Source organism: Phyllostomus discolor, chromosome 5, assembly GCF_004126475.2.
Source record: "Phyllostomus discolor isolate MPI-MPIP mPhyDis1 chromosome 5, mPhyDis1.pri.v3, whole genome shotgun sequence".
Taxonomy (NCBI): domain Eukaryota; kingdom Metazoa; phylum Chordata; class Mammalia; order Chiroptera; family Phyllostomidae; genus Phyllostomus; species Phyllostomus discolor.
In genome coordinates, this window is record NC_040907.2 from 35,381,193 (window position 1) to 35,400,193 (window position 19,001).

The 19,001-nt window shown below is 57.4% G+C and overlaps 1 protein-coding gene and 1 long non-coding RNA gene across 4 annotated transcripts; one reads left to right on the forward strand and one right to left on the reverse strand.

The window, feature by feature from the left end:
• Window positions 1-6,068: 6,068 nt before the first annotated feature.
• Window positions 6,069-11,365, reverse strand: DMRTA2 (DMRT like family A2). 3 transcript variants are annotated; one of them, XM_036026065.1, is made up of 3 exons: window positions 11,252-11,365; window positions 8,554-9,117; window positions 6,069-7,266 (listed from the first exon to the last, which is right to left on the reverse strand). In XM_036026065.1, exons 2-3 carry the CDS (start codon window positions 9,107-9,109, stop codon window positions 6,212-6,214), a joined length of 1,611 nt encoding a protein of 536 aa, XP_035881958.1. In that variant the 5' UTR covers window positions 9,110-9,117; window positions 11,252-11,365; the 3' UTR covers window positions 6,069-6,211. The 3 variants fall into 3 exon arrangements, with proteins under 3 accessions (XP_035881958.1, XP_035881957.1, XP_028369852.1); XM_036026064.1 differs by lacking the exon at window positions 11,252-11,365 and adding an exon at window positions 10,617-10,946; XM_028514051.2 differs by lacking the exon at window positions 11,252-11,365 and adding an exon at window positions 10,621-10,754.
• LOC118500618 lies at window positions 11,265-13,417 on the forward strand. The gene is made up of 3 exons (XR_004903193.1): window positions 11,265-11,397; window positions 11,906-12,052; window positions 12,299-13,417. It is a non-coding gene; the product is annotated as an uncharacterized LOC118500618 (long non-coding RNA).
• The last annotated feature ends 5,584 nt before the right edge of the window (window positions 13,418-19,001 follow it).

Consider the following 19,001-nt stretch of genomic DNA (forward strand, 5'->3'; position numbering starts at 1 on the left):
CCTGATGAGACACTGCAGCCCCGACACAGTACCTCCCAACGACTCTGAGTCATAGCCTGAAGGGTCCCAGGTTCTTGCTCCTTGGAAAACAAAAGGGAAAAGCAAGTAACATGTTTTATAAACCCTCCACCCGAAAATGCTGAAAACAAGGATTAGGGCTGACATGGACAAACTTTCAGCTGCCTGGAAGGCTTGGTTTTCCAACAGGCTGGCCCTCTTTGCAGCAGAGGCCTGAGGACAGCTGCAGGGAGGATGTCAGCCCTCTCTTTGTAAGTCAGTATGAGATGGGTGTCAGTCAATTGCAAAGTAGAGAGTCTTTTCATACTCCTTGGCCTATAAGGCAAGGACATAAGGGGCCACATAGCTTTCACTTCGGCCTCTGGAACATCTGCCCCTGGAAACCTGAGTCAACACTAAGGGGTCTGATGCCCTGAGGTTGCCACTATGGAAGGGCCACTCGTAGTGCTTCAGGCAGTGGTCCAGCTGAGCCTGGCTGTCCTGGCAACTATGCAAAGGCACCAGACACATGACTAAAGTCATCACCCCACAGACCAACAAGGTCTACCAGCAAAGTACCACCAAGAGATCTCCGTCACCACTATATGGAACAAAAGAATGACCCAACCATACCAAATTTTTGACCCACAAAATCATGAGATAATAAAATTATTATTTTTACGTCACTGGATTTTGGGGTCATTTGTTACATAGCAACAGTTAACAGTAACAGGAAGACAGAAGGTGTGACTTAGGCTGGGCTATGGCAGATGCAGTTTTTACTGGGGCCTGAGACTTGAAGAAAAAGAAGTCACTTGACCACATACACAAAGTGCAAGACCTTGAAAGGGACCGGTAAGGAGGACAGGTCCTGAACGTTAAGCTCCATTGGTGTCACTGGGCCTTGGGAGGGGTGAGAACGGTCCTCAATGTGGAGGAAAAGGAAAGGGCTTTGCAGGCAGAGGGACCTGCATGGGCAAAAAGCAGGAAAGTCCATCGTCTGTTAGGTGACTCTGAGGAGCTCAGTGTGGCTGGAAGGCAGGAGCATTAGGGAGGTGGGGGGGACAAGTGGGAGAGGGAAGAAAAGCCGCTAAACCTGAATCTTCAGAAGTAAAGGGAGTGGACAGGTTGAAAGGGCCCTACCTGTATGGGGGGGCAAGGGGATGGGAGAGGACCCTGAAGTTTAAGCCTCACTTCACAGCTGCCCAGCGTCCTGCCCCAGGACAGTGACCTTTACAAGGTGCCAAACTTTAAGAGAATGATTGTAAGAGACTAGCCTTCTTGGCATGAACAGAAATGGTGCAAGACCGAAATCCAATGTCTGCTATCTCAGCACATGTGCAGACCTGTGCGCATGCACGGGCGTGCACACACACACACACACACACACACCCTGTAGCCTCCACTAAGGGAGTCTTGTGTCCTATGTGCCAGCAGAGGAAATACTGGGCCACCTCATTCCTCCCAAGGCCCTGCATCCACCCATAGGCTGACTCCTTCTCCTATTTGGTGCCCACACCCAGAGGCCCAGTAAGTCCCTCAAACTCTGCATGTTGAACATTGAACTTCTTTCCTCACCCTCCAATCTTGCACCTGCTCCAGTGGCCCACAGCTCTAAGTGTTGCCAGCAATGAGTCGCCCAGCCCAGACACCTGAGATTCAGCGGTGAGTCCTCCTCCCGGCTTCCCCCCAATGTTGGATCAATGATGGAGAGTCTGGCTCCCAGCAGTTCTTGAAGCCAACCTCTTCTTTCCATGGACCATCTTTTGGTGCTGCCATCTCTCATGGCTCCTCCTCAGAGGGGTTCAGCCACCCCCCTAACAATCTCTCCAGTCCAAATGTGCACATCAGTCACCAGGCAATGCTCTCTGAGGCTCCTTCACTCTGAAGCCCAGGCCCCTTACCCTGGTGCTCCAGTTCTCCATGACCTGACCTCTGACTTCTGCCCCACATCACAACCTGCCCCTCTCTACCCACTGCTCCACAGGCGCCCTTTACCCCCTCACCAACTCCCTGCCCTGGGTCACGTGCTGCCCCTCACCCCTGGGACTCCGGTACAGCCTCACCTTCTCTCAGAAGCACCTCCAGAACCTACTCTCTCCCATCTGATGACCCTTCTCTGTGGCCCCTCGCTCCGGGCAGGGCATCACCCACAACTTGTGACATTTTAGAGGATTTATAAGCAGAACTTGCTCCAGCCACTCAATCCCTCTAAGGTGTTTATACTCCTCTGTGAAATGGGACAATAGCCACACCAATGGACCTGAGAGTGAACACCTAGTAAGCAGGCAATGAGCTAATAGCTTTTTGCACATTATCTGACTTAATCCTCACAGCACCCAAAGAGGCAGGCACTATTATTATCCCCTTGAACTGAGGAGGACACGGAGGTGAAGCACCCTGCCTAGCTTCCCTTTCCATGGGCAGACCTCCACGACCCTTGGGGCACAGTCAGTGCACCCTCCTTGGCTGTTCAGTGGCCGCCGCAGCCCTGCCACCCTGGGAATCTGGAGAGGGCAGAAATGATGCCTGTTTTGCACACTTGTGTATCCCGAGCTCCTAGAACTGGGTCTGGCTCACAGTAAGTACTTAGTAAATATTTGCCGACTGAAGTAATCCATGAATGAATAAACCCAGCCAGCAATATAACCTGGGTTCCCTGAGCAGGATCCTGGGTAGAATGTGTTTAGTACAGAACCTGGCACCCAGTAGGCACTCAATAGTGTACAGCTGCTGCTCTTGTCATGAAGAGGAGGATGAGGAGGAAGAGAAAGTTATTTAAACATAAATACCACCGGGTGAGTCTGTCTCCCCAACAGCTGGAGCCCCCCTCACGATTCAGGCCCAGGTCCTCCCAGTGCCCTGGCCAGGCGGGGTCCAGCAGGCAGGGGACAGTTCGGGAATACATGTGGGTGGTAGACACCCCATCCCACCTTCTCCCTGCAGAAAAGGGGTGATGTTCCTGCCTCTGTCCTCACCATCAGGGGTGCCAGCATCTCCCGTTTCAGGCCCCTCCCACCCACCTCTGAGCTCCCCAAACCAGAGGTGTCTACTGATCATCTGTCCCCTACACACACTCACACACACATGCACACACTCCACACTGCCACCTAGCAACCTGACATGAGCCTCTTGGGTTCTGATTCTGGCTCCTCAGCAGAGCCTGACGGTGGGACTCTGGGAGGGTCACTGTTGTTCTCTGAGCTTCGGGCTTCCCCACTATGCAGTGGGCCCTGGGGTCAGGGGCCTGGTAGGGGCAGGACTTTGCCAGGCATCAAGGCTGTGACTGACCTCCTTGGGCTTCCAGTGCACCCGGCCAAGGCGACACCCTGGGTAAGGTTGAAGGAACCCAGGAACCCCACTACTCTACACCCTCGAATTTCCACCACTGGAATCACTCTGACCTCTACTCCAGGACTCTGGCAGTCGGGGGCTGAGACCACAGCCTCTCTGGGCTGCAGGGGCCAGCTGCCTCCTGCTCAGGGCCACATGAGCACATGGGAGGGGGGTTTGGCAGAGTCCCCGCTATCCCAGCAGAAAGCTCTTCCTGAGAGGAGGAGGACTGGGCCCACTGGAACAGTGGAGGGGAGAAGAGACCCAGAATACCTGCATGGTTGGTCAGGTGTCCCTAAACCACTGTGGACCTCAGTTTTCCTCCTCTGTGAAATGGAGCCGATAATAAACAACTCACTGGATTCTTTCAGGTTTGCTGTGAGGATGAACTAAGATACAAAATCTACGAAGCTCCAGATACTTTTGAGAGTGGGTAACACGGACCCACAGACCGTGCCCTGCTTGAGCACCAGCAGGAACCGAGGAGCTCCCAGGAGACTCAGTGCAGGTCCCTCCTGAAACCAAGAAACCCAAACCCGTCTTAGCTTTGCTGTGGGCGGGAGGAGGGCAGAGGCTGGGAAGCGGGCGGCTGGAACCCGGGCTGAGAGGGGACGGTTGGCCTCCCGAAACCTGGAGGGGGAGGAGGGCGAAGGAGGCTGGAGAGGGCGGCGTAGCAACGAAGGGTAAGAAAGTTCACACTTCCAGATGCGCCCCGCGCTTTCTCCCGCCTGCCCCCTTCCCTCTGGCCGACTCTCCCGGTTCCCTTCTCCCCTCTCCCTCCGCTCTCCGTCCTTTCTTCTCGGCCCACCGCTCCCGTCCCCATCTTCCTCCTCTCGCTCCTTCTCCCCCCACTTCCATCCACTCCTCACCCTCGCACTTTATAACCAAACAGCCAAACCCCTTTCCAATTAAAGTGGAATTAGGCAACTCAATCAAATTAGCTCCCTATTAAAGCCCTTCTTTATTAAACCGTTTTCTTGTCCTGCTATTAAGTTTCACCGCCTGGCGGAACTCGAGCCGGCCCCAGAAGTTTACCTTAGGATGTCGCCGGGGCCAGCCTAGGGGAGGGGGCGCCCTGTTTCCCAGAGAGGGGAGTCGCCCGGTCCGGAGCAGACGGACCCAAGGAGAAGGCGGCCGGCCCGGAGCTCCGCTTGAGCAGGGAAAGGAAAGGAGCGCGGAGTGAGGTCTGGCTGGAAGGAGCGTCCGCACCTCCACTCTCGGGTGACACCGCCCCGGGCGGGAGCAGCACCCCGCTACTGAAATAAAACCCCCACTAACACCCAAAAATAACTGTGGGAGATCGTCTTCTCGCGTAGCCTTCCTCCCCCCATCTGCCGCCTCCGTCTGCCCTGGTCCCAAATCTCTCCGAGAAGGGAGGCGCGCAGTGTACCGCCCGGGCCGCGCTCCCATCGGCTCCCGGGGGCGGGGGGGGGGGGGACCCGAGCCGGCCGGGACCCTCAGGCGGCTGGCGACCCTGCTCCCGGCAGAGACGAGGCAGAGACAGCGCCAGGGCCGGGCGGGGACCGGGCTCCACGCGAAAGGCGACCCCGCCAGAGCGCGGGCGCCCAAGCCGGGGGTGGTGGGGACACCGGTCCCCCCGGCAGCGCAGCGGGCGCCGCTGCTCCGGGAGTCCCAGCCTCCCGCCCCTCCGAGGCGCCCTAGAAAGCGTCCTCGCCCCGCGACCCCCGAGGGTCACAGCACCAGCCGGACCTCGGTCAAGGTTCTCCCTGGCACCGCGGCTCCAGCAGAGGAAGTCAAGACTTTTTCAATCCCGCTTGCTGCCCCAGGAGCGGGACGGGATTCGGTGTCGTTTTCTTAGAAAATAACATTTATTTCTAGCTCCTGTCTATGCAAAGGAAAACACAAAGTGAGCCATTCTCTGCAGCAGCGGTTCCCGCTGTCCGCGCTCCCGCGGGAGCGTCTGGCGAGTCCCGGGAGGAGGGGGCGGCCCCCGGGCGGGCAGGTCCGGCCCAGTCGCGCGTCGCTCCGTCCCGGCTTCTTGCGCACCTCCACCGCCCGGTGGAGAGACACCCGCCCAGGCTGGCGGGGCGGGTGGGCAGGATTTGTCCCCAGTTTACAATATATTTTGTCTATAAAAACCTGATGAGTACAATGCGCGCATAGTCTAATTTTTCCATTTTTCCTTTTTTTGCTTGTTTTTGAATTTTTTCACGTTAATACCGAGGTCACCTACAGGTTACAATTAATAACTTAGAATTCCATTTTATAACATTATACACTGGCCTGTATATATATGTATAGAGTATATATAGATTTATACATGTGTAAAACACTGCACCAAGGAAACCCATGCTGATCGGCTTAAGCAACAAAGAGAGCGACAAATACCGCAACGAGGAAAGTGCACTGTGGAACTTGTCTTTTTTTACAACTTATGTCGACATACATGTGTGTCCCAAAGACTCGACTCAGTGCCAAGAGATTTATACATCCTAAATTTATATTTGTTAGAGCAAATATTTAAAATTCTTTAACGGGAGGGGAGACAGAAGACAGACTCTCAGACTATGCCGCCATCCACTTGAGCTCTGGGGAGGGCGGGGTGGGCGCTGCTTCGAGGAGAGGCAGGAGGGCGCGCTCCCTTCCGAGGGAGCCCCTGCTTTCGGAAGGACGGCGGAGCCTCGGGGAGGGCTCGGGGCTGGGACCCGGGCCGCGCCCCTCCTCCGAGAGCATCTACGACCGTAGCTGCTCCCTTTGGCTCAGCTTTCCCCACCCATCCTTCAAAACAAAACTGAAAACCACCGTGGAGCGAGAGGACCCCAGTCGGGGCGCACAGGGCGCACCGGACGAAAAGGGGCCGGTGGCCCGCGGGGACGCGCCTGGTCCCAGTTTGGGGGCCGCCCGGGGCGGGTGCCCCGCCTTACTGCTTCTCAGGCGCCCCGTTGACCATCGGCCCGTACAGGCCGCCGCCGTAGGACGGCTCCTTGTGCACCGCAGCGGCGGCCGCGGAGCGATCGCGCATGAGGTCGCTGAAGGCATAGTCCACGGGCGGGCGGAAGCCGAGGGTGGGCACCAGGCCGGCGGTGGAGTACGGCGCCATGAAGGCCAGGCCGCGGCTGTGCGCCGCTGCCGCCGAGTAGGCCAGGCGCAGGGGGCTGAGGCCGAGCGGCGCGCCCAGCGGGTAGGCGCCCGCGTCGGCGCCGAAGTGACTGGCGTTGGGCTGCAGAGGCGAGAAGGCCGAGCGGCTGCTCAGCGAGCCCAGCGTCCCGGGAGCCATGGCGCCGGCCAGCAAAGGTCTGTGGTGCGGCGGTGCGGTGGGGCCGGCCTGCAGGGGCGCGGGCAGCCCCGGGCCCCCGGCAGCGGCGGTGGCGTCGACGCGGCCCGGCCACCCGTCGTCCACGGCTGCTACGGCACCCGCAGCGACCTTGTCGGAGGGCGCGGCGGGGCCGAGGCCGGCCGCCAGGCCCCCGCGGTGGTGGTTCAGCACCTGCTCGATGGCCTGCACCACGTCGCCCCCGCAGCCCTGCAGCACCAGCTCCAGGACGCCTCGCCGGTGGCCCGGGAAGACGCGCGTCAGGATGTCCAGCGGCGTCCGCTGCCGTGGACCCGGGCCGCCGCCCAGCCCTGGCGCTGGCGCGGCCTCTGCCTCTTCTCTGTCGGCCTCCGAACCGGATTCAGAGCCCAGAGGGCTGGCGGAGCCCGGGCTGTCCTCCTCGCCGCCGCCTTCGGGGCCAGCGCTGCCCGGGCAGCTGCCACCTGCCTCCTTGGAGGCCCGGGTCAGAGGCGACCCTGAAAAGGACTCGCCATCGCCGTTCTCGGAACCCGAGCCCGGCCGCACCTCCGGGGACGACGTCCCGGGGCCCGAGTCCGCGCCGTCGGGCGATAAGGGCTTCCCGGGTGGCAGCGGCGGGCTGCCCGGACGGCCTGCTTGAAGCAGCGCCTTGGGGAACAGGTCGAACTTCTGTAACTTGGCCTCTGGGAGCGGAGAAAATAGAATGTGAGAAACAGTTAGGAGTGGGGAGGCCACCACACTCAGCACCCCAGCCATGTGCATCTCAGGTTCGCTTCCCAGTGAGCCCCACGACCTTCATTCAGGCCTCCTCATTCTTTTGGCCCCACCATTCCTTCCTCTGAGTCCCTCCGGCCCTCTCTTCCCCCCGCCCCCAGGGAGCGCTCTCTCTCTGTACCCAGAGCCCCAGCCACCCGTGCCCTGCACACTCGATGTTCAGTGCCCTCCTCCCTACATCTGTGCCTCAGCAACCCCACCCTAATATCCCCTCCTGGCTCTGCCCTGCCCTGGAAACGTGAACTGGCCCTGGGCTCAAGCAGGAGCCAACACAACTTCCACCTACACCACACTCTGTATAGAAGAGACCACTGCGCTTCTGTGATTCCAAGGGCCAACACAGGCCTGGGTGCGCTCTGGCCCCGGGCAGCCTATGAAGGAAGACGCCTTGGGCATCCAGTAGATCCCAAACCTCTCTACAGGCAAAAATTAAGCCCCTATTTCTAAGCCACCCTTTCCAAAATTAAGGCCTAAAAAGTTCTTGCCTCCCAAGCTGAGAGGGCCCCAATGGCGGCCGCCTGATTTCCTCTCTCGCGTGAAAAAGCCAAGGGGTGTGAAGAAGAGGGTGGGGCCAGGAGGGAAGTAGAGGGGTACGAGGGCCGGGCGCGCGGAGGAAGTGCGAGAGCTCGTACTCTGAGAAACTGGGCACAAGGGGGAAAGAAGGTAAAAAGGACCGGGGCGCAACCTGCAGTTGTCAGGAGCATTAGAAACACGATTGAAGGAATCACAAATGGAAAAGGAACGCTATGTCTCCAGAACCTAGTGAACGAGGTGCGGGAAGGGCAGGAGGCTTGGAGAGGGCCGGATTCTGGAAGAGAGGTGGGAAGTAGCGGGGAAACTGCGGCACTTAGAGAAGCACGGAACGAAGGAAAAGAGAAGACGCGCGGGTTTCTGCGCCAGGGAGAAGACCCAGCGAAGTGAGCAGGAAAGTGGGGACCTGTCTGTGTAGAGGAGATAAGACTAAAGCATTCACAATTGAGCCTGCAGTGAAAGAAAGGAGTAAAGTGCACACGTTTTAGAAAGAGGAGAGAGTTGGTATTTATGTTCCAGATCAAGGGCTGGGCGCGCGGTAAACCCTAGCGGTCCTGACGTTTGGAGAAGCGGATTCTCCTCTTGAGTACTGAGTCAAGTCTCTGGGCCGTGCGCCTGGGCCCTGTCCCTGTTCCCCTCACCTCCCAGGCCGGCCTCTCTCTCACCTGAACTTCCGGCGCCCGCTGTGCCGCCTCCGGTCCCCGCAGGTGCCGCGGCTCCTGTCCCCCCGCCGTCGGCGGCGCACACGGAGCCGAACACCTCGTAGGCGGGTCGTGGCGGGATGATGCCGTTGGCGGCGGCCAGCGCCAGGCCCTCTGCTGTACCGTAGAGCAGCTGGAGCTCGCGCGCCTCGTTCTCTTCCTGCGCCTGCTGCCTGCGCAGCGCCACCTGCGCCGCCATGACGCGCTGGCGCTCGGCGATGAGCGTGCACTTGGCGCACAGACAGTCCTTCCAGCGGCAGTAGCGCTTGTGGCCCTTGAGCGCAGACACCACGCCGTGGTTGCGGCAGCGCGCGCACTTGGGGGTCCGCGGATACTTCTCCGCCGCCCGCAACAACAGCGGCGGCGCCCGTAGCAAACCGCCCGCCACGCTCACGGGCAGCGAGGCGGCCGCCGCCGCCGCCGCTGCCACCGACGCCACAGATGCCACCGGCGGCCCCGTCGCTGTCGTCGCCGCCGTCGCCGCGCCTGGCACGCTCGGCAACTCGGAGCGCAGCTCCATGTCAGCACCTGGCGTGGGATACCGTGGGGAGGGAGGAGAGACTTGCGGTGAGGAGAGTGCTGCGCGCGGAGCTAAAGGACCCACTCGAGGAACCCGGGCTTGGAGAGGGACATTTCGGCCGCACCGGTTTGACTGCTGGTTGTCAAATTGCCGGGGGGAGGTGTCTTTGGAGCCCGCCTCCTAAGGCCGAGCTCCCCCACCCCACTCCCACCAGAGGCTTCTTATGTCTCATTTATGCGCTGGGTGTAAGATTTCGTTTGAATCAGAGATTCTGCTGGAAAAATAGAAACATAACTTTTGAAAGTCACTGGGTCAGATGGATGTAAGGAGAGTTTAGAAAAGAAAATAGTATCACCCAAAGTTTAGCTTCATCAGTTTGAGACCGGATAGAGAGAAATGTTTGTTTGATAGGACTTGTATGTGAGAGAGAAAATGTGGACTCAACAGACTGGTGCCGAGACAAAACAGGGACATCCGGGCTGGAATGTCCAGTTTTGTGTAAGGGTGAAGAGAAGGAGAGTTCAGCTGGTTGGGCTGGAGGGTTGTGTGTGTGTGTGTTTGTTTAGCTGGTGGGAGCCAGAAAGTTCGAGAGAAAAGTCAGGAACAGAAAGAATAGCTCTAGGAAGTGGAGCGAGGGTCAGGAAACGACTCAGGGGCGAAGTTAGGCCCTGGGGCCCAGGGGCGCGTGGAAACGTGGGAGCCGAAAGTTCCGTGGTGCAGAACTCCACAGAGTGGGGAAGAGAGTTTGTGTGGAGCCGAGTTTGGGAAGCCCAGGGAGGAGGATTAAAGAGAAAATTCAGCCGAAGAAACTTCGGGTAGGCGACCCCAGCTCAAGATGAGCTAGCTTGAGAACAGTGGAAAACAGCTGACTGGGGTGCCTGGGCCCCGGGGTTCACGCGGAAGAGAGGGGTGTGCTTGAGGGGGGAAAAAAACCCCGCAGCCATAAGCTGGGATGGGGACGGAGTAAAACCCGTGGGACAGTCACAGTGCGGAGGAGAGGCCAGGGAGGGAAAAGTGTCCCGCAAAAGTTGGGTGTTGCAGGACGGAGATTCCGAGCCCCTCATACTGCCTCTTCCTCCCATCCCGGTTTAGGCGCCTAGTCGTCAGAAACGCCCTCCCCATCCTGAGGCCTCCCGGGACCCCTCTGGGGCGCAGATTCCTGCTTTCTGGTCTCAGAGTTGGGTTCCTGGGACTTGGGTGGCTCAGCAGGCAGCACCAAGGCAGGCGAATGGCCTCTGGAACTGGCTCTGAGCGAACGCAGGAATCTCACCTGCGCCGCGGCCCCAGAGGGCCCGTGCAGGCCCAGCCCCGAGCTTCCTACGCGGCTTCCTCTGGGTCCTTCGGTGTCGCGGCCCACAGTCCTGGACCCCTCCCCTCTCTATGCGCGCTGCCTGTTCCTTCAGGCCCCTCGGGCCGCACAGTCCCTAAGGCCAGCGTGGCCCGAGCTACGTCTACGGGGGCCGCAGGCCAGGCTGCCTCCCCTGCCCTCCCTGCGGCCCTCAACTACCTGCCTCGGGCTCGGGGATCCTCCTCCGGCTGGCGCTGCGCGCGCCTCCCAGCTCCGCCGGCGATGCTGGCGCTCTTAGCCTCTTCTCTTTGCCCCCCGGCCCCTTATCTGCCCACGTCACCCTCCTTCAGTCACCATGTCCGAACTGGCGGACCCCTTCAGAACGCTGCGCAGTCCAACCCTTCCGTCGGAAATCTGAGCCGGGGGACCGTTCAGGGACCCACCGGCTGGAACTCGGGACCGGCCCTAGCTGCGCCGCATCCCCTCGCGGAGCGCGCCGGACGCTGCGCACAGCTGGGCCCCAGTTGCCGGGCGCTGCCAGACTCTCAATGAGCGGCTCGCCTGCTCTATTGTTGCTCCTTAGGGCTCCATTAGACAGAATTGGACAACAATGTGGCGCCTGCCATTGGCCAGGGGAGGCAGACGGCACTCTGATTGGCCGGACCCGCGCCCGGGGAGCCCCGCGTTCTGCAGTGTCCGAAAGATTCGAAACTCCAAAGGCTCCGCCGAGTGTCTCTGGGAGGGGAGGGGCGCACCAGGGAAGAAGTGGGAAAAAGTGGGCAAGGAGGAGCGTTGAAAGTATCGTGACAAGTAGTTTCCGTGCGCTGGAGAGCGTGTGAATTGCGCCTAATTACCGTGTCCGGTGGCGTCTCTGCGCAGACCTGCGTAACCCTTCGGCTTCGGGGCGCGGGCTCTGCGGCGTCGCTCCCACTGGCTGGGGGCGCTTGGCAAGGCCGACTTTCTCAAGTGTCCCTGGCGGCCCGGGGCGAGATGGGGGCAGGTGACAATTCAATTACCGCGGTCGGGGTGGGGGTGAGACGGGGGCGGGGAAGGGAGGGGGTACGCCGCACTGCCGAGATTTCCCAGCTTCCTTCCGGCTCTGTGCGGCGTGCTCTCGAGTCTTGCGCATTTGGGGTGGTCAGGGGCTTGTTTTGTTTCTTCTCCTGCTGTCTTTAAAAGGTAAATTATTTTAAAAGTCCTGATACGATAATGGATCATGGAGGGTAAGTGTGGCTACTAGGGATTTTTGCTTTTGAAGGGGAGCCGGGAGAAAAGGACCGAGATCGCGCTTCCTGTCCGCGCCCGCCGCGTTCCTGGCGCGCAGTGCGTCCTTCCCCTCTCCACCTCCCTCACCCCGTCCCCCCGCCCCTCCTGCTCTTTCTTTTGCTCGCTTCTGCAACATTTCCATTTCTTTTCACATGATGGTGGGATTATTTTGTCGTTGTTGTTTTAAATTAACAATTTATTTTTTAAAAACTAAAATAAAAGTGACCTCCCTGTCTCCCCAGATCCTCTCGGAAGCAGGACGCGCAAGCGTCTGTCTGTCCATCCGGCCAGAGACAAGGTCGCCGCAACCTCTAGAGCAGTTTCAACTTTCGCCTGACTCTGGCGTCTTGACGTCACGGCCCTGACACACAGCTAGGTCTGCAGAGAAGGTAATAGGTTTCAGATTTTGTTTACCTTTTGAATGGCAACGTCTGGAATTAATGCCGCTGTCCTCGGGCGAGATCGCCTGGGGTTTCTCTATCTGGGGTTCTCTGTGTATTTTCTGTCTATTTTCCTCCTTGTAATAGTCTCCCACTCTCGTTTTTTATTACCCACTTTTCTCTCTCGTTCAGAGTAAAGAAATTCGTTTAATTAACAAGAAAAATGCGTTTTCCCATATTCTCCCTCGAATCCAGATCAAGCGTTTCCGCGCCGCTCTTTCGAACTTCCAGGGCCACTGGGTTCTGGCCCGAGCCATCGGAGGCTTGGACGTGCAGGCTCGGCCCAGGAGCCTCAGGACGCAGCCAGGTTCACCCGGCACCACTACCGCATCGCACCCTGCCAGCCCAGCTGCCTCTGACGCCTGAGGCTGAGGATCCAGAGGAAGGCTCTAGGAGCCAGTCCCCACAGAAGACCCCAGAACCTCGCGCGGGTTCCTTCGGGAAACCGAACCCAGGACCAAACTAGGGGAGGGAGGAGAGGAAGAGTGTGGTGTGCGTGAGTGTGGCGGAGAGCTTCCAGAAGTCGATCAGGTCCGGGAGGGCGCACTCCGACCCGAACAGAGTCTGTGACGGCGATAGAAACCAGGTTATTTGCTCCTGGCGCATTCCACTCGCTGGAGCCTGCAAATGTGTCCCGGAGCAAAAGGAGTCAGGTCCCTAGGGCCTCCCGCGTGGAGTGAGGGTAAGGGAGTGAGTCCGGGATGACATGTTCTTCAGGAGCGTAGGAGCCAGACCCCACCTTCCAACACCTTGAGGTTATGAGGTCCAGGAAATCACTGCGTTAAGTGCACTCTGGTGGGTGGGGGGCTGGGGGTGGGAAGAGAGGACCGCAGCCAGATCCTTCAAGGGGACAGCCAGGTGCCTCCTTCCAGAGCGCCCTTGGATTAAATTTTACAGAAGTTATTTTAAATCTCAAATGAGATGAACTACAGAATCAGCCTAGCTTTCCGGGGCAATGGTCCAGACGGCCTTCTTCCTTCTTGAAACCAAGCCACTGTGAGATTCCCTCACTCGGGTGTGAGTGAGCCTGCAGCAGCCAAGGGTCCAGCCGAAGGTTCCGACTGCGGAACCCAGAGCTCTCCCGCTGGTGTGTAAGGAACCTCGTTTTCTCAGGAGGGGGGAGGACACATCCGGGAGACCAGCCCAACCGGAGAAACCTGCCCACCCCTACAGCAGGCACCTCTCCATCCACTTTCCTCCTGTCCATAGTCCAACAGGTCGGAGGCCCCACACAGCCTTTCTTCTGGTGCGAGGCTGGGGTGCACACGTGAGCGAGTGTGTCTGGAGGGCAATGGAGCAATGTGCTGGAGCAGGGTCACTCTGGGGCCAGTCCTGATTTGGACTCAGGTCAGGAGAGGAGCTGACTGAAAGGGGTGGCCCTACTGAGTCACCGGGGGTGAGGAGGGCATGCCCAGACTGAGGCAGCAAGGGCTACCCCTCTACTCACAGCAGAGTGTGGCTTCACACCTAGACACACCACTTGCACATGTGACCTCATTCTGCAAAGTCTTGGGCACATCCTCATACCCGCATGCAATTACCACCCAGGGGTGCACTCACTTCAGAGACTGCCCTCCCACCCAAGGGTGCCCCTTCAGAAAGTTCCTTTGACTTGACAGCACTTTCATAAGCATGTCCACATCCTTGGGACCTCCACTTGGTGTGTGACCTCTCACCCAGCGCCCACACACTCCCACCTGAGACTGAACACCCTGACAGGAGCCTATACTCACACACGTGAGCCCTCGCTCCTCCACCGACCTAGCCCTACTCCAGGGCCCTGCGGGTCGCTGGACTCCGAGCTGAGAAAGCCAGCCCTCCCGGACAAACGAGGCAGCTGAGGGCAGAAGGCCCATCCTCACAGAGTCTCACACACACAAACTCACTCACACACGTCCTCTCAGCTCGGGATCATTTGCTGACACCTTTTCTCTGCCAGGGCCTGGGGCCCCAGATGAGCGCTCCCAGGCACGAAAATCCACCTCCACCCTTGTTAGCTACTGGCCCCACCCCCACACATCCCTTCCCCCCAGACAGTGGTGGGAACCCCAGGAGAGCCCCTGCTGGGGACCTGGGGTGAGGCTGGGGGTGGGGGTGGGGTGAGGCTAGGGGGCGGGGAGAAGGCTGGAGGCTCCGCGCAGTGGCGCTGAATAGGAGCGAGGCCCCGGGCGCTCGCTGATGGGGGACCCGGGAGGCACTGACTTTTGCGCTGTTTGTCCGTGGCCTCGGAGCAAGCAGACGCCATCTGTTTGCCGGCTGCGGCGCGTCCTGTTTAATTATCCTCCCGGCAGCCTAATAGAGATGATATTAAACTAAATCTTTCTGACATTAAAAGTAATTATCCCCAAACCAGTGGCTCCGGGACGAAATTGCCCCTCCCGTCCTTGCCCCTCCCTGGGCCCCGCCAGATTCCGTCAGTTTGGCTGAAACTCTTAACCGAGAAGAGGCGCAGATAAGGGAGGGCAGGGCCCTTCCGGGGAAGAAGCCTCCGCAGGGCACCGCGTGCCCTGTGCCCCGCACAGCCGCAGACGCTCTCGGACGCACGGACACGCGTGCGGATGTGCACACACCTGCACACTCAGACTCGCGCAACAACGTTTTCCTTCCAATCTACTCTCGGGCACTCCGGGGCGGACAGGTTGAAGCGCAGACGGTTCTGCTGTCCCTGCCCAGGAGCCCACAAAAAAAAAAAAAAAAAAAAAAAAAAAAAAAAAAAAAAAAACAACCCAAAACAACTACAAAAACGGGCTTTTGGGGTGGTCAAAGCCACGATTCCGGTTTCGGCCAGGGCCAGGGCCAGGGCCCCAGACACTGTTTTGCAGCCAGAAAGAACCCCTCCCGTCGCGGCGGAAGACTTAGGCGCTCTGCGCAGGGACCCTGCGCTCCGCACTCCGCCCGCTCCCCGCACAGGGTCTCAGTGAGGTCGCGCCGCTCCCTCTGCGCAAGCGAGTCCCACAGCCTCAATGACAGGGAAGCGAGGTGACCTGCCCCACGTCTTACGACTAGCAAGGAGCGGGACAGAATTTGAACTCAGGAATGCCAAGAGAGACCCCCCACCCCAGGCCCAAGTTCTGCTCAGTTCCAGGTGCCAGCTCAAGAGAACGCAGCGAACACTTGCCCGGCCTGCGGCCCCTCTCCGCGCCTTCACCCTCGGAGACCGCAGGACCCGCTGTGCTCGTCCTTTCCGGGGCCCTGGACCCCCCACCAGAGGTGTGGGAGAAGCGGCAGCCGGAGGCGGGAGAGCGAAGTCACCCGCGCTGAGAGCGCGGCCCGAACCCCAGCGTCGCCAGGCTTCCTATCTGCACAAGCTCCTGGTCCGGCGCTTCTGAGCCTGGGGACAAGCGCACGGAGAGTGGGGTCCATCGCCCAACTGTGTACCACCCTATTTTTGGGCTTCTATTTTTGAGCGCCTACTGTGTACCACCCTTCTGTCAAAAGCTTGGTGTGTGCTATGTTGCTTGGTAAGCAGTTGGCCAAGGCTCGGCGACACTGGTTTACCCGGGTCACAAGGTTGTTGTTGAGCCTGGGGTAAGATGGGAACCCAGGTCCGACTCCTGCTCCTAGATTTTTCTTCCTTCTCACCTTCGGTCCTGGGAGGGTAGGATCTGCCCTAGGGTCTGTCGGTCGGTTTGAGCCCATCCATTTCGCCGATCACTCACGGAAACGTGAGAAAACGGGGCCATTCGTTTCTTCACTCTTTGTCCTTTCCTGTGGAGCACTAGCGAGTGCCAGGCCCTGAGCGCCCGGGGGAGATGAGCCCGCTGTGATGGGTGGGCCCTCGCAGAGCTGGTTAGCGAACCGAAAACACAGCCACCCACCTCACAGAGCGGGGCTGCGGTGGGAATGCGGTGCTGGGGGTCAAGGAACTGAAGAAAGAGACCCCTGACAGGAGACTTAGGCTTTTCCAAATGGAAACATTGTTATTGCCTGTTCTGATAAAGTAAAACACATAAAACATTTTAGATAATTCAGCAAAGTGTATTTGGAAATTTTTGTGTGTACCTATATTTACAAAAATATACTTTTCGTTACTTGCCTTTTATTTATAAACAATAAACATTTTTCATATTCAATATGTCTACAGAATCTTCTGAAATAATTGGTTAATATTTTATTTTATATATGCACCTTAATTTATTTAGACATTTTCCTATTAATAGATATTAAGTTTGTTTCCAATTTTGCTATAATAAGCATTGCTACAATGAACATTCTTTGTGAATTTGCCTCATTATTTCCTTAGGATAAATTCCTAAAAATAGGATTGATTGTTCAGGGGCTTTTTTAGGCTTTTAATAGCTACCTGTCAAATGGCCCTTAAGAAAGGTTGTGTCAACAAACACTCTCAGCAGTAGTGAATCTTGACGCTCTTTGTAATCATTGCTAATCTGAGCAAAAAAGAGAATATTTTGTCATTGTGATTTGCATGTCCTTAGTTATTCCTTAGTTTTTCCTCTATGTGTTAGTCACTCGTGTTTTTTAAAAATTCTGTGTATGTCCTTTGCTTATTTTTCTTCCCTTTAAAAAAAGATTTTATTTATTTATTTTTAAAGAGAGAGGAAAGGAAGGGAGAAAGAAAGGAAGAGAACCATTGGTTGGTGGGCCCATAACCCAGGCATGTGCCCCGACCAGGAATAGAACCAGCGACCTCTAGATCCTTAGGCCTGCTTATTTTTCTATCATAGAGACTTTCCTTTCCTTAATTTGTAGCAGCTGTTTATATATTAAAAACATCAGTACCTCTTACATATAATATATGCTACATCTCTCCACTTCTTGTTCATCCTGTTTTGTTATTGTTCAACAGGAGTTAAAATTTTAATGGAGCCGAATCTGTCATTTTTTCTTTATAAATTCTATTTACAGTGCCATACTTAAGGGTTTTTTCAAATCTAACTTTCTAAAAGCATTCCTGTATATTTTATATTACCACTTTTCATTATTTATATATGTAATTCACTTGAAATTAATTTTGGTGGAAGGTGTGAAGTAAGTCTGTGACTGAATTTCCCCCAAACGATTAGCCAGTGAGCACAGCGCTGCTCGGTGACCGCCCCCCTCCCGCCGACCGTGCGCCGCGCACGGAATCCCCAGGCGGCCTGGGGTGGCTCCCGCACTTTCTCTTCCACGCAGCCGTTCACTTTCGCACCGGCCTTGTTTTAATTTTCGTGGTTCTGTCGTGCTTGGGGGGGCAAGTTATCCTCTGATTCTGATTCTTCTTTTTCAAAATTCTCATGGGTGTTTTGGAAATATAGTCTTCTGAGTACAGATTTTTAGAATTTTTAAAGCTGTTTTCAAAGGGAAAATAAAAAATTTTCAAAAGCCCTTTGAAAGTTTGACTAAACTAGTTTTGGACATTAGTTTAAAGGAGATTATGCTTCTTCACAATGTGGGATATTTCCATCTAGGGCCGGGTGTGGCTCTGTTTTACTCACGACTCCTGGCCCCTTTGTACATTTTGTCATTTTGTTCCTGTGGTTCTGTTTCTGAAGCACATTCCACGGCATTTGATGTAGCTATCGTGAAGAACATCTTTTCACCCATTACACCATCTCACTGATTACGACAGGAACATAAGAAAGTTACTGATTACAGTATATTTATCTTTCAAGGAGCCTCCCTTCTGACGCCCTCTCACCCACACACACTTAAAATTAGTTCTCACAGTTTCCCAAGCGGAATTTGGAAGGACCCAACATTTACCAAGCCAGGGACGTGAGGGAGAGGGAGGCGCCTCTGCTGGGAGAAAAAGGTGCCAAGGCCCCAGGGATCTGCAGGCCCTCCCGGGGCTTTGGGGACGGTGTGCGCTGCAGGGTGGTCTTCTCTGGACCCTCTTTTCCTGGCCTCCGTCCCCCGAGAGTGCCTTTGGAAACAGCGATGCCCGGAATCAGCCCCGGGCCAACGCGCCACCCAGACTCAGAGCCTCCCCCGGCTGTGTAACCTGTAACCGCGGGAGAGTCGCCAGCCCTCTCCGGGATCGCCTCCCGGCCACCCTGGATTCAGGCTGGGCCGGCCGGCCTGCGCAAGGCCAGCAGCAGCCAGGCCAGGCGGGTGCGAGGAGGAGCTATTCAGGGGAAGGACGCAGGACTAGTCTCTGGGGTCGGATGGCCCGGGTTTGGGTCCCCACCCTTCCTCGGGGAGTGTGTTGAGGGAAAAGCCTTCGCTTCCTGCCCGTAGCTCCCAGGTCATGACCCAAATGAAGACAGGAGGGAGAAATGGGGCTAGGAGGTGGAGACCCGACCCATCCACCGAGGCTACACTCACACTCACCCGTGGCGTCCTTCCCTCAGAGAGTTCTCCACCCCGACTTCTCCCACGCCCGCCCCCCACCTCCCACTCCCTTTGCCTCCCATTCCCCGCTGGGGCTGTGCAGTCTCCTCCAGGCTGTGTGTGGTGGTGGCGTTCCAGGCTGCATGGCTAGCTCAGGGCCCCACACTGGCTGGCCTGGAGCCCAACATGTCAAATCTCTTTCCTGGTGTGTTGGGGTCTGGGGACAGGTGGGGCAGCTGGCCTTCTAGTTGGCTTTTTTTGCCCCAGTGAGTGGTCAAGCTCCGGGCTTGAGGTGGCACTGGCCCCCAGCTCCAGGCGGGGCAGCTACCTGGAGAACCTCCCGCTACGGGCCCGGTCCCCAGGATGCCCCACTGTCTCCTGCCAGAGGCGCAATAGGCACACGCTGGCCCCAGCGCTCTCCGAGTGCCTGGGTGCACTCCGAGAGCGGTGTGCACTCCACGCTCTCTGAACCACACACGGCGTCCAACTTTCCAGTTCTTATCAGAGGAAGCTGAAGCCCCGACAGGAAGTGTTTCCCAGGGTCCGACAGCCAGGTGGGGGAGGGGGAAACTGTTCTTCGCATCTACAGGAGAGACTGGTTAGAGACAAGGAGGTGGACTCGAGGCCA

Coding starts and splice junctions, on each gene's coding strand:
- DMRTA2 (XM_036026065.1), bottom strand. CDS start 9,109: ATGGAGCTGCGCTCCGAGTTGCCGAGCGTGCCAGGCGCGGCGACGGCG. Junction 7,267..8,553: donor AGCGGGCGCCGGAAGTTCAG/GTGAGAGAGAGG, acceptor CTCCGCTCCCAG/AGGCCAAGTTACAGAAGTTC.